At 38.4% G+C, this 26,282-nt stretch overlaps 1 protein-coding gene across 2 annotated transcripts in view; it reads left to right on the plus strand.

Moving 5' to 3' along the window:
- nova1 (NOVA alternative splicing regulator 1) overlaps positions 1-22,201 on the plus strand; it is a 39,188-nt gene extending 16,987 nt beyond the window's left edge. For both annotated transcript variants that reach the window (XM_077546904.1, XM_077546905.1), the window contains exons 3-4: positions 17,604-17,770; positions 19,977-22,201. In XM_077546904.1, coding sequence (XP_077403030.1) covers positions 17,604-17,770; positions 19,977-20,996 — 1,187 coding nt within the window. In that variant the 3' untranslated portion in view covers positions 20,997-22,201. The remainder of the gene's footprint in view (positions 1-17,603; positions 17,771-19,976) is intronic.
- The last annotated feature ends 4,081 nt before the right edge of the window (positions 22,202-26,282 follow it).

Below are 26,282 nucleotides of genomic sequence, written 5' to 3' on the forward strand. Positions count from 1 at the left end.
GGGTGTATATGCTGTTTTACCAGTGCTAGTATTGTTTACTTCCCACATTTGTGTATTTGTGTTGTTAAAATCGTAACTTATTGTTTCTTATGGTAATGCCACCATGCTAAATCAGTTGTATTCTCAATTATTTTTTTCCTTGGTTATTTAATTATATCTCTGGGTACTTGTTTATTATTGAGTCTTAAGGTTAAGTACCAGAGTACCTTAAAATTTTGAATGGGATATGGGGGTGGGATTAAAAAAAAATTCTTCTTCCCACTCCCTTTCAGGTAGAATTGGACTTTATCTTTTGTTGTTGTTTTATTTCTCTCTCTCTCTCTCTCTCTCTCTCTCTCTCTCTCTCTCTCTCTCTTTTGTTGTTGTTTTTTTCTCCTTGTGGAACTTGACACTGACTGTGTGCTCTGTTATTGCCTGAAACAAAAATAAAAATTAAATGAATGAAATGGAAATTCAAACTGAAAACTTATATCAAGAAAAGCTTGACCACTGAACAATACGTTTTATCCCATTTCTCTAGAAATCAAAGCTCTTTGGTTGCTTAGGTGAAGGCTGGTCTTCTCCCTCTGGCCATTGAATAACAGATTTAAGGTGTTTATTTAAACAAATGGTCTGGTCACAGAACACTTTTGACCCAAGCTTCTTCAAAATTTACGTTTTTGGCAGAATTAATATGACAACATAAATTTGTCTTGAATAACATCGATGTCAACATATTCTAAAGCAACTAAACCAAAATAAATTTACCGATGGCCACGTTCTTGTTCTGAAATGCGAAATTTGTGTTTTGTTGTGATTTATAGACAGTCTCCATTTTTAGCACCACACATTAAACATATAACATATTCTGTAATCAAACTGAGATTCAGCCAGTAAAATCTCATCTGCATCCAATAATATGGCCACATTAATATCATCCAGACCTATGCCCATACAGCTTTGTTTATCTTTAACATTAATTCATTCAACAATAAAGCAAACGCTTTACATTTTGAAATAATTAACTGTCATATAAACATACAGCCCAGTAATCATTAATTAAGCATGGTAAATTTGATTATGGTGTATTAAGTTTTATCCAATTAAAATAATGTCATACAACTATCAGGGCAGATGCCTGTGGAGCAAAACAATTGTGCTTCCTTGAACCTTATCTCTTTTGTCATCTTTATTTATGCCAGTTGTGTATTTATCAGTTAATGCAGACAAGTTTGTGTGCTCGCAAAAGTAACCTGTCACAATTCCATACTGGAAACATATACCGTTAGCTATCCTAAAAGAACTAACTGCGATGTGTAATGTGTGTAAGATGATCCAACAGTATTTATGTAATGTATGCTATATCTTTTTGTTTGTTTTTTGATAAGTCCCTAGAATGTTAACACTAAACCGAGGCACAGCCTAGGCATTTAGTGACCATTAACACTATACTTCTTCTTAAGTTATACTTTCACCTCACAATATTGTTGTCACTTATTAGTTTAAAAGAACTAAGCCTGCTGGAATTACAGCCTTGTTCAATGCATGCCAAGATATCCTCATTCTTGGTGTTAACAATTTTGTGATATATATTGTACTTGATTGAAATATAGTACATTGACTTTTCCTCATAACTAAAACCTGGGTTAGGCCATTTAATGTATTTATTAAACCAAATATTTGGATACCTAAGACCATATTGTTGTTAAACATGTGTATTGTAGAACTCTATTTTCATAGACAGTGCACATGCGTTTGGCATAAAAAACTGATGCATCGTGATGTTTGTATGTAATTTATCATGTTTGGGAATTTGTGCCATGCTGGATTTTCTGGACCTTAGAGCAGGACATTGTATAGTTTGCTATAGCAAATATGGCACACAGGGAGAAATAAAATAATATTACATGCACTTAGTGGTGCAACGGATCACAGATTTGCGTCACGGATTGGATCGTTTTTCGGATCAGCAAAAAAAAAAAAGTACTTTGTCTTCATTTATTTTGTAAAATGCCTTTTCCCATTAAATAAAAAAAATAAATCAATTAAAAATGCCTAATATATCCAACAAAAAAAACACATCTTGTCTGCAAATCTATATCGTCCTGTGTTTTTCCTTTTTAAAGACAAAAAAAGGTTGTGCTTTACCTTAACTAGTTCCAGCGACGACTGCCCCATTCCTCAGAAGCTGTCAAACCGACAGTTGTGACGTGTCTAATATAGCCGTTTAGGATTTAGGAACATAACTTTAAGTGCAATATGAGGCAGAAACATTCTTTTCTTTTTTTACATGGTTCAAGTGTACAATAACAAGGTATTAATGGCTTAAAGTTGTGTTCCTATAATCTAAACAGCTAAATTTGACATTTTGAGTTGAATGTTTTTTCTGTTTCAATGGGCAAAAGTTTTATAAAATAAATGAAGACAAAGTTGTATATACCTTTAAAAATATATATAAACATATATATATATATGAAAAGACCTCAGCGTGCAATTTGACGCACATTCCCTTTCTTTAAACATGGAGAGTGAGTTACAAAGTAGAATTTTTATTTTTTTTAAGTAAAGCCAGGTAACAGCTGTCAAACTTACTTACCAGCCAGTCACTCAATGGTAATGCTAACAGCTAGCCGCTAGCCACTTACAACGGAGACTTCTGCCGTATCATACGATGACGGTGTAACTAATTAGCGGTTTCTTAGCATCCTAAATTAGTGATTGAACATGAGTTCAAGACGTGGGTCAACTTCAAAGTAAAAGTGTACTAAGGTTATTTGCATTGTCGTCAATGTAATACTGTATTTGGTCAACTTTATTTTGAAGTTAGGCTTAGTATGTTACTTGGAGTATGTTTCAGCTTCCTTGACATGTCAGAATGGTATCGACTGTGACAAGAACGACTGTGAATGCACACTTTGTCCCCCCCCCCCCCCACCAACCAATCCGCGGATAGGGCGTGATCCGAACCGTGGGGCGTGATCCGAACCGTGGGGCCTGATCCGAACCGACCACGGAACAATGATGATCCGTTGCACCAACAAAATGCAGTTTAAAAACTAGGTGGAAATTAATCTTGATTTGTAAGATAAGGTATTCTTACAAATCCACCTGCGTTTAAACCACTAGAGCGCCCCACTCAGGCCACCCCCACCACCACATACATCACAGCAAATATTCGCACATGTACAGAATGTGTCAATTCACTGTTGAAAGCATGATTGTCACTTAATGACAACGGTTTGCAAAATGTTAGATGACCACATCACTTTCTTTCTTCACATTTTGTAATTTACCATATGAATGACGAATAATTAGGAGTGATACGTGGCATACAGCATTATGAAGACACCACATGGTAGATTTAAAGAAAAGGCGGTATTACATTCTTCTCAGTGAGAGCTCAAGCAACTAAGAAGAATTACAACTTTGTTCATCCAAAAATCAAGATTAAAGACACTGAAAGTCACTGGTATCTTTGACAAAGCTGAGGGAATGAAAAGTCTACTCCCAGGAACATTTCTGTACCCCTGCCAACAAAAGGAGATGTCTGCAACTCAAAAAATGAAGTAGATGTTTATTATGTCTATGGCACACAATTTTATTTTTAATATTCATACACAATGGGGTGAAACCTGTCTTGTTTGACAATTAGTGGTTTATTAATGTGTGGCATATATTTTCTAACCAAAGGAAATAACTGAAGAGGATTAATAGGACATTACACCCACCATTTATTTAACAACACAAACTGGATAATTGCATTCCTTTGAACTTGGCTATAAAACAGTGAATTATGCGTGTTACCATTTGGAAACTAATAATGAAGAATTTATAAGTTGACATAAAAGCACATATTAGGTTAAAAGCCTTGGCATCTCTCTCTATCCGTTTAGCACTTTAAAAATGACCAGCAGGTGCAGCAACACCAACTGTGAGTGTCTGTGCTCCCAAACTCTTTAGGCATTTAATTTGCTGCCTGCTTGTTTGCTTCTCGGCATGCCTTGTGTTTGGATAAATGCATAAATTGGCTCCTTTGTCAAGGAGGATGTATAGGCAACGATGGATATTAAATCCAGCCAATACTCTATGTAAACATATGCAACTAATCCCTTTAAAAAAGGAGATGAGACTCAGATTAAAATTACATTACATATACAACAAAATGAAACACCAACAACTCATCATCATGTAAACACGAACAAGGTCTTTAGAGACAAATGAGAGCAAATGAAAACAGCGTTGAGAATTGTTTACATGGCGAACTTGTGTTCTTGGGTGTACTCATGCTAGTATTTACCTTATTTTATTTTTTTCTTATGTTGGCAATCAAGGAACATTTATCGGAATGTTCTGACCGTTTATACAACATACATGATGTCAGTGTGGGAAAAAAAGCATGCTAAACTGAAGTACTGCACAGTGTATTCTTGAAACTTGCTGACAAAATTTAATTTGTGTTGCCTTTAAAATTGTTCAGGGTTTAAAGTAAGGTTTGGGGCTCTTTCGTCTGTGGCATAAATCTACATGGAGGCATGTTAAACCGGTTGTTGAAAATTCTCCAGATGTGCGCAAGCTGATGTATTTAAAAAAGGTCGAATTGCGCTGCTGTGGGCGTGAACACAGTCAACCTCATTCACCACCAATCAAGTGGCTCCTCGTATTCCCTTTAAATGTGACACACTCATATCACGCAAGGGAGACATCTCTATGCAAAAAAGGACGCAGTGATTTCTGCGTGAATGGAGCATTGTCATAGCTCTTCTCAGCCATTAGATTCTAAATTAGCTGTTGATAACTGTTGGCAACTTAGATATGTGGCCCGCTTTGTCTAAAGAGTCTGACGATTTTTTTTTCCAGGGAAGAGTTGGAATTAGCAATTTCATAAAATGGGTGGTTAGGTTTTTAATAAATGGTGTGTTCCTTTAAGGTCACAAATTTCATTTCCCGGCAGCGAAATATAATTGTAGTCTAAGTGTATGAAGATAAGTGATTAGTAGACATCATTAGCATTTTTTTATTTATTTTTTGCCAATTTCATAGTGAGCATGTCTAGAGGAACCTGCAAACCTGACCTCAGAATAACCAGGAATTCTCCACCTTTAATGTAATTTCACAAATGATTTATATAAATGCACGTAGCAACCAATAAAAGTCAAAATTACACCATAATGTGACCTTTCAGCACAAAATTGAGCTGAAGTTGCTGATGGCAACTGGAAAGTGGGAATGACGTAGAAATGTTTTGAGATGCCTGTTGAATATCTCTCCTCAATATCATTTCATGCAATGTCTGCTGAGATTCATCCGCCACGTCATTGACACATTATTATTATTTATGTACTCAAATGCATTTGAGATGTAAAATATCAATAAACTTCCTTGTCACAGGCCACGCCAAAGAACAAATAACCCTTTTAATTGACACAAAATTATTAAATCAAATTTCCCATTGTGGCTATTTGACCTCATCAAAAAAGGCCATCGGGCCTGTTATGGAAAATAATTATTTAGCACGTATTAACATGAGTTTATACTGTATTGAGGACACCTGTATTTTCTTGAACAATGGGCTTTTGACTTTGTGTACATGAAGCAATATCACAGTGACCTTGACTGATAAGCCTGCTGGGAACAGACTGCTTGCTTTCCTCTCTAGCTGGCCCTCCATTTCTCCTCCCCAAAAACTAGGTAGCATAAAGAATCTTCCCATGATTCTTACTGCACACTCAGACTCACACAGATCATTTCTTCTTGTAGATTGCTCTGTAACTTGCGTATTTTTGAAGCTTCAAATATAACGAAACCCAAAAGACAAATTTATTCATCTTGCCTAACTACTAAAAATTCCACAACAGGCCTAAAGTAGCAACAATAAAACAAAACAAGCTTTGGCAGATGATGCCTTAGGATAGGAAAGAATAATCTAAAAGGGATCTTCAAAATTGCTTTTGGGTTTAAGCCAAATCACTATTTGTGCCCTATTTCATTTAGTTGAGGTGTCAAACCTCCGCAGGTTTTAACTGATTAAAATCTCAAATAATGTATTTACCTATTATTAAAATAGACTTTCCAGTGGTCTTTCAGCAGTTCCTGAAAGTTTAGGGTCAATATCTTTTTCCTAAGATACTGGTTGCTATGATGCATGTGCCAAAACTTTAAACGCACGTACAACAACGAAATTGCTGTAATTTCATCAATTTTTTAGGTTCTTCCATGCATTATAAAGTAAATCATTTTAAAGAAAATTAAGTGTAAAATTATAATATATGAATATCTTAGTTTGCATTTTTGATCCATGAAGACATTTTAGCCAGAGCCAGTCACATATGACCCCACCACTAATCATTCGTGTGTTCCTCAATTCTATACCTTCATGCCGGCCAGTGAGATGATTTAAAAACTATAATAATAGCTATAATAGTAATTATCTTAAATGTGTTAAATGAGCATAAGCGGTTGAAAGAATTAATGAATCTGTCTGCCTGTGCCGCTATCCAAGTCACCAAAATCGTGTTAGACTACCTGTGCCGCTATTTAGACGTGGCCCAAGCAGTATCGATATCGATTTTCTGGCACCAAAATTTCATTTTGCTGGGCACGTCTTCAAGAACACATCCTTGCTATGCAATGTGATGTAAAAAAGAAAAACTGTCAACTAACATATTTGTAAACACATTTATAATACTGATAACATCATCATATAAGACAAACTTCCCTTTGTTTTATGAAAATAAATAAATAACATTTTAGATTAATTTATTGTCATTTAAAAACTCAACACAACACATGCAATGTACGTTACCCTCATTAAGTTCTGCTTTGGACGATATTTCCTGTATTTAGTAATACTGTTGGAATGACTTATATTCCCTCATGCTCATCATCGCAACACATTCACACACACACACAAAATAAAAAACAATAAACAGAGAGACGTGAGCTGATACCAATATATAGCTGAAAATGCATCACAATGTAAGTATTTCATATCACTTGATTTATACATTTCTTAACCTAATCAATTAAAAAAAATAGGCTATTAAATGGATTAAATAGGTGAATGTGATGCTTTGGTAAGCGCTTTGAGCACCATGGTGTACACAGTGCTCTATATAAGCTCAGTCCATTTAGCATTTCCCGTATGGATAAAATACATCACAACACAACTATCCAGAGGGAAAACTATCATTCAAAAATATCTGGCAGTTGAAAATAAGAAAAAAAGAAAGAAAAAAGAAAAGAAAAAGAAAAAAAACATTCAAAGAATGTACACTGTTGTGTATGTTGTCATCTCCAATGTTGTTCACATCCATGCTCCCCTAGCAGTGCTTACACACGATCTGTCTCACAGTTTTGCTGTTGGAGGCTGGCCGGGTTCCAGCCTTCGTGTGCGGAGGTTGTATGTTCTCTCAGTGCGCACATGAGTTTTCTGCGGGTATTCCGACTTCCTCATACAGTAAAGATGCTGCATGTTACTAGTTTCATTGAAGACTCTAAATTGGCCTTAGGTGTGATGGTGAGTGTAAATTTGAAAATTAAGAAAATTAATATAATGATATCAAGTGACATTCCAAGCACTTCATAACGGCAAACTACCTGTGTTCCAAGGGATCATTACAGTAAACTACCTTATTAGACCACAAACTAATTGAGGGGTGGGGGTATTAGTGATTATAGTAAATTAATTAAAGTAACTTCAAAAAATCTGCTCCTGCTATTCTCACATGCTGGCAATAAGGGAGAATGCCGGTTTAAGGTATTTTTGCTCTAGTTATACTTTTTAGACCCAAGGTGGATAGATCCCTGTGTCAGTGATGCTGCCCCAGAGATGTTCTAAAAGGGGAGATAGCAAACTAGCACTTTTCCCACATGTAACGGCTGTCTGACATATGAGATGAGACCCAGAGATATTTGTCCTTCAGCAACACAGAACATTCTCCAGACAGGTCTGAATACACTGGTGGTATTCTTGATTGATTTAATTTCAGTGAAATGTAGTGCACATTTTCATATATACATATATATATATATATATATATATATATATATATATATATATATATATATATACACACACACACACACACACACACGCTCAACAAAAATTTTAAACGCAACACTTTTGTTTTTGCTCCCATTCTTTATGAGATGAACTTAAAGATCTAAAAGTTCTTCCACATACACAATATCACAATTCGTCTAAATCTTTGATAGTGAGCACTTCTCCTTTGCCAAGATATTAATGATTGATGCATGCGACAATTTTTGTGATTAATGCGTTAATGCTTTAACTTTGACAGCCCTTATATACGATATATATATATATATATATATATATATATATATATATATATACATACATACATACATATATGCAGGCCAGGTGCACCTCATTCCCATTGGACTGTCTCAAGTGGCAGCCAGGGGAGGGGATATGGGATACTCAAGCAATGTTTATTTGACAATTGTTAACATGATTTGTAGGAACACAACTTTGACTGCATTTTAATTATGTATATATTTGTATATATATTTTCCCAGTTATGTAGACGTGTTTTGTATATGGGCGGGGTCACCCTTCATTTAAGGTTGGTGGTTGAAGCCACCACTTTGGAAGAGGATTTCAGTAATCTGTTTGAAAAAAGAAAGGCTGATGTATGTGGAGGGGACTCATTGCCGCCAATAACTACATTTACATGCAGGCAATATTTGGGTTATGGTCAGAATTTGGGTTTCTGGAACAAACGGAATAACACGTATAAATGCGCAAATTGACAGGGTTTAGAATAACCCAATGGGGGTGAAAGACGGACACCATCATGGCAGAAATCGACGTAATTTCCGCTTCTAACTTTAAACGGTCAATAAAATATGTTATATTCATGTCACTCACCACGCTAAATAAAGTAGTCTGTTCCTACTCGCTCCACAAGTGCCGTCCTTGTCACGCCAGAAGCATGGACTTACTTTGTTTGGATAAAGCGGAACCATCTGTGTGTCATCAAATGTTCCTACACGGACATGTATTGTTGAACACTGCAAGCTGGAGATAAACATTGTTTAAGCATTACGAGTGATGTCGCGTCTGTCTCATATGAATAGTTAACGTGTCACAAACTGTGACATTTTCGCCATAGAGGCACAATATAACGTGAAAACGCGGCGGAGGAATTAAAGCGAGGCCCGTGTAGGATGGCACTGGCATACAAGTCGTTACTACAAAGACCAAGATTCCTTGCAAGTGCAAATAAGCAAAGAAGAGGAAAACGACACGAAGAAGAGGTTGTGAGCATGCGCACAACGAAAAGCAATGCCCCGTTGATTCGAGGTATTCCGATTGCGTTTATATGAACCAGTATTCCGGTTATGAAACCCAAGGGTCTTGTTCGGGATTTTAGAAACCCGAATAAGAGCATATTTGGGTTGTTGCGCGTGTTTACATGGCCTTTCAAAACCCGAATATTGCCAATATTTGTGTTTTAAAAGGGTTATTCCCGAATATTGCCAATATTTGTGTTTTAAAAGGGTTATTGCCTGCATGTAAACGTAGTCAATGGTGCATGGTGACTAAAGAAAAATGAGGAGCTCGCAAACCTTTTTCCATCTTGGTTTTTTGATCACCAACTCGGAGGCCACGGCCATCCTTGGCTAGTAAGAGGCCACAACTACAAAAATCTTACATATAAAATCTTTATATATATATATATTAATTAATGTTTTTTTTTTTAAGGTGTAAATCTCTCCAATTAAGACAATTCGATACGCATCTCGATACGTGGGGTGCGATCCAATACAAGGACGGTTTGATTTTAAAATGGAACGATTCGGTTTGATTCGGTATAGCGGTGCAGCGATTATTTAATTACTCGACAATTAGTCAATTGTCAAATTAATGTACAATTATTTTGATACTCCATTAATCATTTTAATATTTTATTTTAAAATGATCTAAATTTCGTAATTTGCACAATTGCAACCATCTGCTTTTATTTTGGAAAACAGTGAGCAACATTTTTGCATATGTAATGTTCTGACATCTTAAGGACCAAATTAGTAACTACCAGTCTTTTAAAATGCTGTTTTATCATGCATCTGCCCAATAAAATACTACACTCCTAAGTTGTAACTACTAATGAATATTAATGAATCTAATCTTTTTCAACCTGCCATCTTAGTTAATTACAGTTATATCTGTTATTTTCCATTATGTTGTGACAGTTCCTGTATATTATCCATACATGCGGTGAATAAGTTGATGTATACTTAATGCTTATCATGGTTCTTCATGTGCAAAAATAGCTGAACTTGATCACGATGATGTCACCTATCTTGTTCCATTATCAGTAATGAGGGCTGGCACTTGGGGCTCCGGGTGGCGGAGTGGTTACCGTCACTTGCCTTTGGTGCAGGTTGGCGTGAGTTTGTTTCCCCGCCTGAGAGACCTTATATGTGTGTGAGTGCACCCAAAAAAAAAAAAAGAAAAGACGGCTGGCACTTTATTGCTGTGTTCCACTCAACACATGCTTATGTTTTTGCCTGTGTGTGACTCGTTTAATACCCTGTTTTTTAACTCACTGCAGCGTGATTGTCAGACAGATATCTATTTACACATCATATTGGGGGCGCTAATGTTTTTATCATGTCCTAAAAGTCCTCATTCTTCACAACGCAGTATGGCTTAAGTCTTTAACAATAACCCGGGTTATTAAGAACGTTATTACCTTTCCTCTGGTCGAGTTGTGGGTGCTTTAGTTGGAAGAAGTCCTCGCTGTCAGAGCATGCGGATCCATGCCGGCTCATCAAGCATATACATATATCGCTCGTCCTTGCGGTGTGTACGAGTGCAGGTTGACAGTCTTAGTACATGGCAACACTTTATCCAGCATTTCATCGTATATAAAATAAACATCTCTTCTATACTTTTACATTAAACTTGCCTTAGCATGTTGTGAATCTGGTCCGCGTGACCACGTCTCCATTCAACTTCTGTCCCAAACTTTATTTATTTAATTATGTATTTATTTATTTTTTGCACTCATTCACACAAACACGCACACATACAAACATGGTGTCCCAGGCGGGGGAAGTGAACCCACGTCAACCTGCATTGTTGGCAAGTGACGGTTCCACTCCACCACCTGGAGACTTCTGTCCCAAACTAAAAGCTGCGCGTAGCGCTATCTGACGTCACATAACTGTCAAGTCTCGCAAGACTTTTTTTTCACCCACACACAAACAAACAGGTCTCCTGGGCAAAGTCTCGCGTAACTGAGAGTCAAGAGCTCGCTTGTATTATCATTCAGGACATTTAATTCGCATCGATCGCAACTGGACTGTTTTGGTTGTTTTATAAAAACGTTTTGAGCAGCTGTATCAGCAACATAAAACCGATTTATAATGTCTTGACCTAGCCATCGGCCGGTTCAAGCTAATTTTAGACCGATTCATTACTCCGTGTGCCAGCGCACTCGCATCATTAAACTCAAAACCGGATTTCTGGTCCAAATCGGTTTTTGTTACACCTCTAATCGATTCGGCAATATATCGCGCAATTCTCGAATCAATTCGATATGCGGCCGAATCGATTTTTAAACATCAATTTTTTATGGCAATATTCAACAAAATGTCTTACTTAGGATTAGGATTCATACATTAAGCATGGAAGAATGTTATATTAATGGAACATTAAGCCATAATATTTTATTTCAGTGCTGTTCAAACAAGAAACAGACTGCAACCTGTTTGCTAAGTGCAGTGGATCAGTTATAAGCCTGAATTTTCAGATAAATAAATAAATTTTCATACAAATTTTACAGTGTACATGTACAAGTTTACTGATTATTATTTTCCAAATTTGAGTTAAAAAAATTGCAATAATCAATTTATAGATTCGTATTGGGATTAATTGGTATTGAATCGTGACACGAATCGAATCACCAGGTACTAGGCACACCCCTAATCAATAATATAATATAATATAATATAATATAATATAATATAATATAATATAATATAATATAATATAATATAATATAATATAATATAATATGAGGGAGGAAACCGGAGTCCCCGGAGAAAACCCACGCAGGCACGGGGAGAACATGCAAGCTCTACCCAGGAAGGCCAAAGTCCGGACTCGATCTCATGTCTCCAAAGATGGGCATGGGAGAGCGGAGGGAGTTTGTTCATCATTTGTAACTCATATTCACTCACACGATAATGACGAAGGGCAATTAGGGGGTTAGAACCATGCTCAGTGACCTTTAGACTTAAGAGAAGCTGGGTTTGCGGCACCCATGACAGAACAAAAAGTTTCCATTTAAGGCTAAGATATGGACTTAAGAGCCAGTTATCCATAGAAACCTACCACAAAGATTGTTCATTTGAAATCTTCATTCAAAAGTATCTAATACAGCGGTGCTCAAGTTCGGTCTTTTCGAGCCCCTATCCAGCCTTTTTTCCATGTTTCTCTCCTGCAGCACAGCTGAATCTAATGATCAGCTAATCAGCAAGCTTTGCAGAAGCTTGATAACGATCCTGATCATGAATTAGGTGTGTTAGTGGAGAGAAATATGGAAAACAGGCTGGATAGGGGCTCTCGAGGACCGAACTTGAGCACCCCTGATCTAATAGATTATTTGAATCATTATGAAGCCAATTATTCATGCAAAAGACAAAACTGTTGAGAGCTTGATGCCAATTGTCTGATTCATTCCAATATAGCTGCTTTAGTAAGATCCTACTGACTTGAAATATGTCCACTCACAGACTTAAGCTCCTAAGGGAGAGTTGAAAGTAGGCCATGTTCACGCTCCCGAAGTGTGTGTGTGTGTGTTTGTTTGTCGGTTCGTCTAATGTTTACTATTTGCCAAACTACTGATCCAACCGTGGAATATTGCTTTGCCTTCTGTTTGACAAGTAGTAGGTGTGCATAAAAACTGCTAAGCCGATTTCCAGTTTCACATTCTGAAAGAGGTGGCAAGGTGGGTCGCATGGATCAGAACTCAGAACTGGGTGGTAATTTGGACATTAGAACGAGTGGGCTTGGCAAATTAAAAATGTAATCATTATTTGCAGACTGGGATCAGATGGTGTGACGTCATCGGAACCGGCGTTGTGGAAACTGTTTAGCACGAGTCCACTTTCTATGACAGTTACAGACTTAAACCATTTGGAAACACCAGTTGATGCATTTTAAAGAGAATGTGTATGGAGTCCGAGTCCATACACATAAAGTCTACCTGTTCTGAATCTTTTTATGGTACCCATCAAATCAAACACAAATGCATGTATTGATCTTGGGGCTTTTTTTTTAGGTTATTAGTTTAAATGCAAACAGCATAAGTTGCCAAGATGTACTAGATATTTTGAAATCATATTAACTCATTTGCTCCCAAAAACGTATAAATATTTTCTGTTTTAAATATGACCATGTTACCAAAGACATATTTATACGTGTTTTATTGTTTTTTTTATGCTAGAGCATGAAAGAGACTTTGATGCAGCCTCTAAACTGAAGAGAATGCATGAAGCAATGGTAGGTATTACAAAAACGGCCAACAGGTGGCAGCAGAGTATAAGAGATCAACAAGGGCCATGTTGCAATAAGCTGGTTCCCCCACTGTTTTAAACATATTTGTGAATAATGATGAAACTAAGCTATATTCTAATACTAATTGCTGCAAAACGGAAACAGATCGATGATGAAAGAAGAGACTCTAATCTTTCTTTTGGTAGGTTCCATGTTTTTATAGCAATAGAACACAATATTCTGTGGGCCTTGCAAAATCAGTCAAAATCCAGTAAAACAATCGGGAGCAAAGGGGGTTGCTTCAGTGAAAATGAGTTAAGTTACGAATCCAACCGGATATCGGTAGCCATGATGGCACGATTAGCGAATCAGGATTTTAGGAGCGAGTCCAGCCCCTATACCAGGGGTGGCCAAACTCGGTACTCGAGGGCCGGAGTACTGCAGGTTTTGAATGTTTACCTTCTTCAACACAGCTGATATATGATCAGCTTGTCAGCAAGCTCCGCAGAAGCATGATAACGATCCTGTTGATTGGAATCAGCTGCGTTGGAGCAGGGAAACATTTAAAACCTGCAGGACTCCGGTCCTGGAGGACCAAGTTTGCCCACCACTGCCCTATACTATACTGTATATTACGGGCGTCGGGCGGAATCCTTGTAACTCCAAAATCTTCACTTTTCAGGAGACCCCCAAAATGACACAATTGTTCAACATTGCATCCTCAAAAAAAGCAAGCTGTTTCAATAACTGACTTGGGAGGTTTTGGCCTGATGCCAGTGATATGCACAATGCTGCCAACTCTAGGACTGGAGTGGAATGACATTGCCCAACTTGTCAGGATCTTTCAAAAATATTTGCCATGTGAGCATGTTTAGGATTGTTCAGCCTTCGGGATCTGCAATTACTGACTACTATTGTCATTTCTGAGCGACAATAACATTTTAACAGAAAGCAAGACAGAAATGTCCATCCAAAAGGTTGAACGTTTTCTTAACCCTTTGATGCACAGCATATTCACACCCCTTTTAATGCACAACATGGGTCAAAAATGACCCGCCTCAATTTACAATGTTATTTCATGCTGTTTGAGTGTTTCTTTGCTGTATCTTTTGAAACCTATGTATTTTATAAGTTAATAATCCAAGTATTCGTTAAAAATCTTATTTTTGATTGTTACAAATCATTATTTATATTTTTCCTGCCATATCTTATGAAGAAAAGTCATTTTTGTGCTACTACATCAAGTTTACAGACATGGGTCAAAAATGACCCATTTATTCAAGTGCAATTTAAAAATAAACAAAGGCATTTTACAATAACATTTTTCTTCAAATGCTTAAATTAGAGAGGCGACACGGTGGATGACTGGTTAGCACGTGCGCCTCCCAGTGCAGAGGACGTGAGATCGAGTCCGGGCTTCAGCCTTCCTGGGTAGAGTTTGCATGTTCTCCTCGTTCCTGTGTGGGTTTTCTCCGGGTACTCTGGTTTCCTCCCACATTCCAACGACATGCATGGCAGGTTAATTGAACACTAAAATTGTCCCTAGGTGTGATTGTGAGTGTGAATGGTTGTTTGTCGCTGTGTGCCCTGTGATTGGCTGGCAACCAGTTCAGGGTGTACCCTGCCTGAAGCCAGCTGGGATGGGCTCCAGCACCCCGCGACCCTAGTGAGGAATAAGCGGTTAAGAAAATGGATGGATGGAATTATTTTAGATGTGATTTGGGTCAAACTATCATACATTTATTATATGAAACATGTTTATTTGTAATTTGGGCAAACACAGGTAGATAACTAAAAATGAACTTGTGAATTTGACCAATGTAAAATAGAAGAGAACTGATCACAACAGCTGAGCACAGGTTGTAAATTCAGTTCTTACAATTTTTTCTCAAGTATTACAATTGACCACTGTATGTTTGTGCTCCTTGCACACAATGTTCTTGCACTGGTAACAACAGCTACTGGCTTTTTGGTCTTAGGGAGATGGACAGTTTGCACACCTCTTCCACTTCGCCATGCCCTTGTCCTCTTATGGTTGGGTGGTGTTTTTGTTTTTTTATCCCGCATCTTCCCATTGCTTCTATGATATGCTTTTGGTGTGTGGGTATGCCCTCCATGTGGCTCTTCATATGTGGCATGATTAGCTTTTTGCCCAGCTCCTTGATGAACAGTCGGAATGCATTGGTAACACCAGCCATGTAACCAGGGTGCCCTGCAGTGAAGCTGGTGTAAAAGCATTGAGGGTGGCAATATCCAGCATATTGTACCACAGCACCATGGGCCACCTCTGTGTTCTCCGCTTACATGTGTAAGTGCCATTCATCTGATCTGTTGAGTCCACTCCTACTCCTTTTGCTCTACTCTTGTACTGAATCACATCGGGTTTCTTCTTCCGGGTGTCATCCACTGCCTTGTCATCATGCATTGTGCTCAGATGGACAACAGCCTTTCCTTTCTTCTGCACATGGCTCACCATGGTCATATTAGCACTGAATCCAAATTCTGAGCTATGAATGATCCATGATTTGGATGGCTTCATGATAGGTAGTATGTCTGGCTTGTTTTGGTGAAGAGTCCCTACAATAGTCAGGTTCTTTTTTTAGGAGGTTCTCAGCCAGACAGACACTGGTGATGAAGTTGTCCTTTGTGATGTCGCGATCAATGAGAGAGTGAGCAACAAAATATTCAACATAGGAGTCAAAATATGATCAATTCTAACAATGTGCTTGAACTTAGACATTTATTTCCATATACTATATGCCCCTGTCCACCGCTCAATTTTAGGACGATGTTCTCCCCAAGGTGCCTCTGCACCTCCTCTCCTGGCTGTCTCCCTGTGTAGACAAATCCATCTATTGCATAGGACAGTGGTTCTCGACTGCGGTCCTCGAGTACCCCTATCCAGCCTGTTTTCCATGTCTCCCACGGCCAACACACGTGTTTCAAACGATCAGCTAATCAGCAAGTTTTGCACGAAGCCTGATAACGATCTTCAGCTTTGTTGGCTGAGGGAGACATGGAAAACAAGCTGGATAGGGGTGCTCGAGGACCGGGTTTGAGAACCAGTGGCATAGGGGACCCTTGCCTCACACATCCAGAAGATTTTTATTCCATACTTTGCCGGCTTGCTGGGCATATTGTATACTGCAAGAACTTGCACCTGTCATGGAATGGCACCAGCTGCTCATCTTTTGGGGCTAAAGTCCCTGGGGATGAATCATCTTCTGCAATTGTCCAGGAAAAAGTTCCACACGTCTGCTGCCATGTGGTCTGTTCCCAGACGTAACGCCCTGGTGCTCTTGTCGTCAAACCGTATGAAGCTGCGGATATCCTCATATCTCCTGAGCCCCATGGTGGCCTTGTACATTGGATTTTGCATATATTTAGATGTTTTGATTTGGAATATATGTGATAGTAAATGATAAAATATATTTATTTCAAATATTTAACAAAGCAACACTCCGGCTTACATGAAATAACAGAAAACAGATGTTGGTAAAAAATGACCCGTTTTGTGCATTGGAAGGGTAGTAATGAAAATATCATTTTTACTCAGTAAGTATGAAGATAAATAATAAAATAACAATGTTTAATGACCAAAAACAAGTCAATTGAGGAATACCTGGAATACTGAATGATAACATTAAGTTATTGCAAAGATACAGATCATAAAAACTTGGTTGGGTCACTTTTAACCCATGTTGTGCATCAAAGGGTTCAAACTGAGCGTTACAATGTGGGTGTAGAAAGAACTCCAGAGGTTGTTGAGCTTCTTAGAACTGCAAAGCAAGTAAGACTCAATGTTAGTCTGGTGAAAGAGTTACATCACTGAAGAGGAATCATTCTCCCCCCTGTGGCTCACTAACCAAGCGTGCTTCTTTCTTTCAGCTGTTTCTCTGTTGATTGTATAAATGGGGGAAGGAAGGAATAGCTCAATAATTGGGTTGCTTTGTAGAATGTCAAGGAACATCATTTTTCGTTGCCAAGAAGACTTCATATGAATGTAGATTTAGTCAAATCCAACAAATCCATTCGAAGCGTATTCAAGTATCTGATCAGTTGTGTTTGTTCTCTTCTTATTCTGTCATTGCAGGAACAACAGAGCGTGTCTGTCTGATACAGGGTACTGTTGAAGCCCTCAATGGTGTCCACAACTTTATTGCTGAAAAAGTCCGAGAGATGCCCCAGAGTGCTCAGAAGCCAGAGCCAGTCAGCATACTGCAACCGCAGACCACGGTCAACCCTGACCGTATCAAACAGGTACAGTGAAGTCTGTTTGTGTATGATAACAATGGTGAAGGCTCTTGAAAGTATCTCTAGTGAAAATATCTCATATAAACTTGTGCTGATGACATAAGTGAAACCAGCAAATATTGATTGGTGGATGGGCCCATTCTGACCCAACTATAAGAAATTGATCTCAATGTGACTTTGCACCCCTAAGCATAAAAATAGTAGAGTTTGGATTATAAACTGTATACGAGGGCGTTTTAGGGCCCCGTCTAAATATATGGTTTTTAGAGGGTTGGGGCAATATTCAGAGAAAAAAAAGAAGTAAATTTTGCAAGTTTGCCACTTGATAAATTGGCAAATTTGCGAGAAATTTGCGAATGCTTTACATGATATAGTTAAAGCCTTTTTTTTCTCGCAACTCTGCCACTTTGTAAACTCAAAAATTTGCCGCTTTATAAAGTTGCAAATTTACAATTTTTTTCTCGCAAATTTGCCACTTTATAAAGTTGCAGATTTATGAATTTTTTCTCGTAAAATTTTACATTTCATAGTCGCAAATTTGCGACTTAACAAGGTGCCAAATTTATGATTTGAAACCTGCAAATACTTAACATGATATGGTTAAAGCCATTACTATCTCCTTATGTGATAACCTGACCGAAAAGTATTGGCACAATCATCCGAGTAGTACGCTATTTCTCGTAAGTTTCAGATTTTTTTTCTTGCAAATCTGCTACTTTATAAAGTCAAAAATGTGCCACTTTCTAAACTCGCAAATTTGCCACTTTATAAATTCGAATATTTAAACGTTTTTTTCTGACAAATTTGCCACTATATAAAGTGGCAAATTTATGAGTTTTTTCTTGCAATTTATTTGCATTATTTTTATTTTTATATTCTATTAATATTGCCCCCGCCCTCTAAAAAAAAGATATATTTATTCGTGGTTCTAATACGCCGCCGTAACTATACTGGAGCCAGCCACTAGGGACCAATTGAGATATTTTTGTTTGGCTTTCAGGGGAGTTGTCACGTCATCCATCATTGTACACACACTAGTTGTGTGTGGTCTCTATGTGGTAGGCACAGTTCACTTCTAGGACACCTTGTTTATTCGTTACCACTGTTAGTCATTCCCTGGGCCATGACCCACAGGCTGGCAAGGTCAGGAAAAAGTGAGAGTATGTGGTTTATTTTTACCTACAGTTTTTCATAGCAAGACAAAACTATGTGACAGCTCTATCTTAAACCCCTAGGATTAACAAATTGCTGAGTAAAGCAGGCGCTGCCATAGCTCAGACTCAGTCAGAGCTGTCCCTCGTTCTGTTTAAGCTGTTAAATATGGAGGACCAAAACTGCTCAAATTAAAAATAAATAAAGTGAAAATAAAAACTGCTATAAAAAATATAATTCAAAAATTAAATACAAAAATCTAAATGGAAAAAAAAGAAATCAATAAAAGTAAAAAATAAAAAATAAATAAAATAAAAAAACAAGATTAAAAAAATAAAAATAAATGTCAAAATAAATACAAAATCAAATATATAAATATAATTAAATATTGATCAATAAATAAAAAATACTCTGCTCTCACATTTATTTATTTCATGCTGCAGACGCTCTGTCAGGTCGAAATGTTATTCAAATGAGGGGGCGATCCTAAGCATGTCTTGGGTTGGGCTTTACTGGTCGCAAGTTGTGATGACAGTGGACAAGATAGTCGCCATTGCTGGAGCTCTCATACAAGCCGGCGAGACTTCTTTGTTCGCCGATCAGCTCACTCGACCTTTGAAAGGCAGTTTGCAACGGCAGAGCCCAACCCAACGCTTAGGACCGCCCCCTTATTTAAATAACATTTCTGCAGAGTGTCTGCAGCATGAAATAAATAATAATGTGAGAACAGAGCGTTTTTTTTTTTTGATTTATTGATATTTAATTCTATTTATATATTTATTTATTTCAACATTTATTTTTATTTTTTGAATCTCGATTTTTATTTTTGTATTTATTTTTTACTTTAATTTATTAATTTAGGGGTGTATATTTTTGTTGTTTTTATTTCCATTTATATTTATTTTTTGAATTATATTTTTCATATCCGTTTTTATTTTCACTTTTAGCCATTTATTTATTTAGTCAGTTATTTTTAATTTTGGCAGTTTTGGTCCTCCATAGTTAAAAGTATGTCTTGTTCATTTGCTGCTACTATATATAATTTATATTTTTTCTGCAGGCCAAACTGATTGTGCCCAACAGCACAGCTGGGCTGATTATTGGCAAGGGAGGAGCCACAGTGAAAGCAGTGATGGAGCAGTCAGGGGCTTGGGTGCAGCTCTCCCAGAAGCCGGAGGGCATCAACCTGCAGGAGCGAGTGGTAACAATCAGTGGTGAGCCTGAACAGAACCGTAAGGCAGTGGAAATCATAGTACAAAAAATCCAGGAGGACCCTCAGAGCAGCAGCTGCCTCAACATCAGTTATTCCAACATCTCCGGCCCAGTGGCTAACTCCAACCCCACCGGATCGCCCTACGCCAACACGGCCGAGGTGATGCCTAACGCAGCTGCGGCAGCTGCCACTGCCTCCAGCCTTCTGGGCCAGGCCGGCTTGACAGGAATGGGTGCCTTCCCTGCTGCCATGTCTAGCTTCTCTGGCAATGACCTCCTGGCCATCACATCAGCCCTCAACACACTGGCCAGCTATGGCTACAATACCAACACCTTGGGCTTGGGCCTTAACCCCGCAGCAGCCTCTGGTGTCCTTGCTGCAGTAGCGGCGAGCGCTAACCCGGCGGCCGCCGCTGCAGCTAACCTCCTAGCCTCCTATGCTAGCGATGCCTCCAGCAGTGCTGGCCACCCAGCGACCGGGCTTGGTGGTTTCTCCCTCGGTTCTCTTGCAGCTGCGACAGGTGCTTCCAATGGTTACCTAAACGCTTCATCCCCACTGATGGCCTCCTCCCTATTAGCAACAGAGAAGCTTGCAGATGGAGCCAAGGACGTGGTTGAAATTGCTGTACCCGAAAATCTGGTTGGTGCAATTTTGGGAAAAGGAGGAAAAACGCTGGTAGAGTACCAGGAGCTAACAGGAGCCCGCATCCAGATCTCCAAAAAGGGAGAGTTCATTCCTGGTACTCGGAACCGTAAAGTCACCATAACAGGGTCGCCAGCAGCTACTCAAGCAGCGCAGTATCTCATCAGCCAGCGAATCACTTATGAGCAGGGCGTGCGTGCTACCAACCCGCAAAAAGTGGGTTAAAAGGAAAGAGAAGAAAGGAAGAAGAAAGGAAGGAAGGAAGGAATGGAAGGAATGAAAGGATGAGGACAGAGCTAGAGGGGAATTCTACTTGAGGGTCACAATGACGAAGAAAGAGAAGCGTCCAAATATGTGTTTAATATTTCAGAATTAAATGAGAGGATCAAAAAGGAGGAGGAGGGGGAGACACTGAAGACAAGCGTGTGTGATATTTGAATGTGTTCTAGGACTGATGTGTCCTGATGTTTTTTAAAAGTTTGTGTCGAGTCCTTTCTGATGATGGTGATCCGAGTAAGCTGAACTGGTCCACTGCCAAGCTGCAGATTCAAGGGTGAGGCATATGGTTTCACCTTCTTCGAAAACCTCATTGATGATCTACTTTCTTTCCTTTTTTGTGTGTGTGTGTTTTTTTGTTTTTTTTAATCTCTGTTCAATGGTTTTGATGTCAGTTGCAGACCTCAGCTCCCGGTGAGTTGAGTGCGTCCAGCGAGATTACAGCCAACTAATGGAGCTGTTTCACAAATCTTTCTCTTTGTATACAATGTAGAAGGCACTGTTATGGGGGAGCCGTTTTACAACAAGCACCTGAGGCCACCTCAGTTTACGAGAAGCAAATAATTTACTTAATACCTAAGTTGACATTTGTTGAAATATGTTGTAATTGACATTTCTAAATTTGGGTATATTATATTTTTATCCATTATTTATTAATATGATCAGATTCAATTAAAAAAATATTTAAACCTGTGAATGCAGGTTGATCTGAATGTAAAAAAAATATTTGCCTATTGATATTTTTTATTTACAGGGATCAAATGTTTTGCAGTGAAAGAAATGTAAAAGTCAAGCCCAGTCTGAACTTCACATGTGCAGTCTGCGAGTTTAGTTCAGGGCTCAATAATCCATGTGAGAGGATAGAGGAGACACACAGGAATGTATAAATATACTTAACATGAAAACGCATAGCTAACGCTCCCACAAATGCACAAACATTGAAATATATCCAGTCATGGCAACAAACACCCTGAAATAGGTTCTTGTTTTAACCCTTTATTGGTGCTACAGGATTCGAGATTCCCCATTATCACATCCAAATCTCCCACTCCCACTTGGCTGATTTATTGCACAGCCATGCCGAGGTGGCAAATCCAGAGCCAGAAAGTGAAAACCCTGTCACAGTTTGGCTTTGGCCATTGATGCTAGCTAGCTAGCTAGCTCCCTAGCTAGCACCTGGGGCTAAATCCAAACTGTGGCAGGGTTTTTACTTTCTGGACCTGGATTTGCCACCTCTGGTAGCTCAGAAGATGTGACCAATGCTGTAACATAATGAAAAGGGTCAAAGTCAGCATTATATTGCAGAATTAAGGTCTCAAACCTATCCTTACTCCCTAAAAATTGGCTATGGCCAGAATATACCTAACAGCCTTACTGTCGTATGTGAATATCCCTATAATTTACATAAATATCAGACTTGTGCTGATGGAAAGGGAACGAAGCACTAAAAACAAACTGTATGAATCAATATCTGTGAACAAACGAACTATTGCCTTTAACATCAAGGGTACCAAATATTCTTCAGAGGCATCCTCTAATGAAAGGGAAATAGAGTGACACTTGAAAAGAAGGCTTGGTCACAGTTCCCGTGTGAGCCATCCTTCTCTATTTACATCAAGACAAAAACATTTCTTTCAGTTCATCCAGGCAGCCTTTTATCAATCCCAAAACACGTGACTCATCACTAACTTTGGGCAGAGTATGTAATAATAAAACGCCACATAAATATTTTTGGATCACTGTCTTTCATGGATAATAGTTAATCTAATGCAGGGAGGCCAACTACTTAAGCACTCAGAGTACTTTGGCCTCTCCTCTGTGCTGCTATCCATTGTGTTCATCTTGAGTACTCTTGGTCTATGAAGACTGCACTGTGAGACATTAAGAACACAATGTGAGGCTTGTCTGTCACTTCTGGGATGTGTGTATATTTTCATGTGCAAATCGATGTTACACAGGCAAGACCTGACTATCATAAACACATTTATCTTCCAACATCTCATGAAGTCCGTCAGCACAGGCACACTGCTCTTCAATTAGAGGATGTGTTCTGATCGGCAAATTTATACGTTTCTTCTTCTCCCAAATGATACCAAACACTCTAAAAACAGTTGGGTCAAAATTAACCCAATTATGGATAAAAAATGGAGCAATACACTTTATAGGTCAATTTGACCCAACTTTCTGGGTTGTTTTATACCAAATTACCCATTTTTTTGACCCAAGTAAAGGATCTGACAAATATTTGAGTGTACACTCTAAAAACAGTTGGGTCAAAAATAAATTTAAATATTTTAGAGTGTTCACTCTAAAAACAGTTGGGTCAAAAATAACCCAACTATGGGTCAAAAATGGACCCATCCTCTACTTTGGTCAATTTGACCCAACTTTGAGTCAAGAAATGGGTCTTATAGTGTAAAACAATTCATAAATATTGGTCAGATCCTTTACTTGGGTCAAAAAATTGGGTCATTTTGTATAAAACAACCCAACAAATTGGGTCAAATTGACCTATTAAGTGGATTGCTCCTTTTTTTTTTAATCCATAATTGGGTTACCTTTGACCCAACTGCTTTTATAGTGTACCTATCCCCCCATCAACTAAATCATCTTCCAACAGTCCCTTTCGCTCAAAGCTCTATGACCAGCTGTCTGAAAATATTGTTGTGAAGGTTGAGCACACAGCTGAGTAGTATCCAAGAAAATCTTTTTGTGGAAATTTTAACCCAGAGTCTGTTGTCCCTCTACTTTTCTAGATAATTCAAAGCATTTCTGAAAGCAAAATGGATTGTCTGTGTGAATATTTTGTGCGGCAGTTGCCTCTTCCTGGACGACTACTGTGTAAAGTCCTCCATTACCAATTTGGCTTCTCGTAAAATAATTGTTTAATAGAACATTGTACTGCCCAGTGTTTTAGCCTACAATAAAATACAAGCACAAAGCAAGGGGGATTATCAATGCAACTGGACTGCTTGATTGCAGGGAGCTATTCTTCAAACCTCTGATCAAAACGGTGCCAAATACTATATCTCTCTGCACCTCATTAACTTTCCTCTTTCTCTCAACATCTTATTCCCCCTTGCATGTTGCCGTTTGTCGTCATTCTTAGGACCCACTTAATAGCTCTGTGCTTTTTCCTCTTGTACAGTCCACTGTGCTCTCTTTCTCCACCTCTTTCTCCTTTCTCCTGTCTTGTCTTCTCATGAGCGGTGTTGGGTGTGCTGCTAGTGGGATTATGCACTAGGTCGAAAGGGTATGAAACTATTTTGCCAGGTTGCAGAGTTCACAAGGCTTAAAATGCACAGAAAACACCTGCCTCCAAAACTGTGACACCCACTACTAGACAGAGGTGGCAAATCCAGGTCCAGGAAGTAAAAACTCTGCCACAGTTTGGCTTTAGCCCCAGGTGCTAAGTAGCTAGCTCCTTAGCAGGTAAACAAGCACCCTGGAAGCTAGCTAGTGAGCTAGCTAGGTAGGAGGTAAACAAGCACCATGGGAGTTAGCTAGGGAGCTAGCAGGTAAACAAGCACCCTGGAAGCTAGCTAGTGAGCTAGCTAGGTAGGAGGTAAACAAGCACCATGGGAGTTAGCTAGGGAGCTAGCAGGTAAACAAGCACCTTGGGAGCTAGCTAGCTAGCACCTGGGGCTAAAGCTAAACTGGCAGGGTTTTTACTTTCTGGACCTGGATTTTCCACCTCTGCTACTAGACCAACCAGCAATTTTAACGCAAAGTGTCCAATTCAGTCTATAACAAGAACAAATAAGATTTTGGAAAAAAATGGGAAAGGACTTTTTTTCCAGATGAAAGCAGATATTGGTTAAGCATTCATGAATATTCATATGTCGGCTGAACAACTGGAGCTCATGTCACAGCCTCTTTACAAAGCAAACAGAATGCATAAGTACGATGGGAACTTGTTTGTGACCTCAAGCTGAAACAATGACATCCTTTATGCATATCCTCTTATCTGAAAATGACTAGAATTCATTTCTGTGGAATACAATGTCATGTCATATGATCTATATGTACTTTATTGTAGCTATTCTAGTTTGTAGTCTAAATGCAGTCCAGCGTTGTCAATACAATGTGAACTATGTTATACTTGTGTGGATGATGAGAGTGCCAATTACGCCTGATTAAGATTAGCTTTGCGATTTGTTTGTGCATTTTGATGACTCATCAACCGGTGGTGTCCATATTTCTGTCACTGATTATTTAGTTTGACAGTAAGAAAATGTAAAGAATATTGGAAGCAATATAGTAGCATGTTGTCCTGTTTTTGTGTTTTATGTCTGTTGTATGAATCTTTGAAGTTACTACAATTTTGAATGAATAGGTTTACATGTACTTTTTGTAAGTTATGAAGATGCTGCTATTTGATAAGTATACTATACAAAATATTTTAGTTGAAAAGATGTCTGGTCAGTTGATTAGAAATATGCTCCTAAAGGTGGGAGCATACAGCGAGGTGTATAGAATACTACAGTATTGATAAGATAATAAAAGTAATAATAGACTCCATAGTACAACCTGTGCCAAACTAGACCTCTGCAGCTTCTGAAATTGTAGGTGTGCGATCAATTGTTAGATATCAATAACTTGTTTAGAAGTGCTGATCAAGTGCCAACCAAACATTGTCTTTTAAGTTAAGAAAAGATAATCAAAATCAAATACATTATGTAAGAAAACAAAGGACAATAAACTGTCTGTGCATTCTTTTATCCCATAGGTACATAGAACAAGAGTAAAAGATTGTGATTTTTATGGGTCCATGTTGTTTTACACTCCATGCATCCCTTGCGTGTTTGTTTGACCTGTGGCTTAAGTACTGCTGTTTTTTCACAATGTCTCTAATGGCCAGCATGGACTAAGCATAACATGTTATAAGCATTCATAACATAGCCATTAACAATCAAAAATGTGTTTGTGGAGTTAGGTGTTATCTTTTTGCACGTCTTCTAATGCATGGTATCAAAATAAATTTTGGGAGGAAAAAAAGTGACAAAAATTTGCGAGGTGACTTGTACGTAACATTCAGAACACTGCATGCAGTCAAATGTAGAGCACTTAAGTTTACTCACCTCATGTTTATCAAGTTGTGTTTTAATGTTGTGAGTTGGAAAGGAGTTTATTATTGTCACGTTGGCCCAGAAAAACAGCACTGACACAGCACCCATATCTCAGATTAAAGTTGATATCTCCAGACATCATCAGAGAAGATGTTTTTCTTTTCTT

Source organism: Vanacampus margaritifer, chromosome 16 (genome assembly GCF_051991255.1).
Source record: "Vanacampus margaritifer isolate UIUO_Vmar chromosome 16, RoL_Vmar_1.0, whole genome shotgun sequence".
Lineage (NCBI taxonomy): Eukaryota > Metazoa > Chordata > Actinopteri > Syngnathiformes > Syngnathidae > Vanacampus > Vanacampus margaritifer.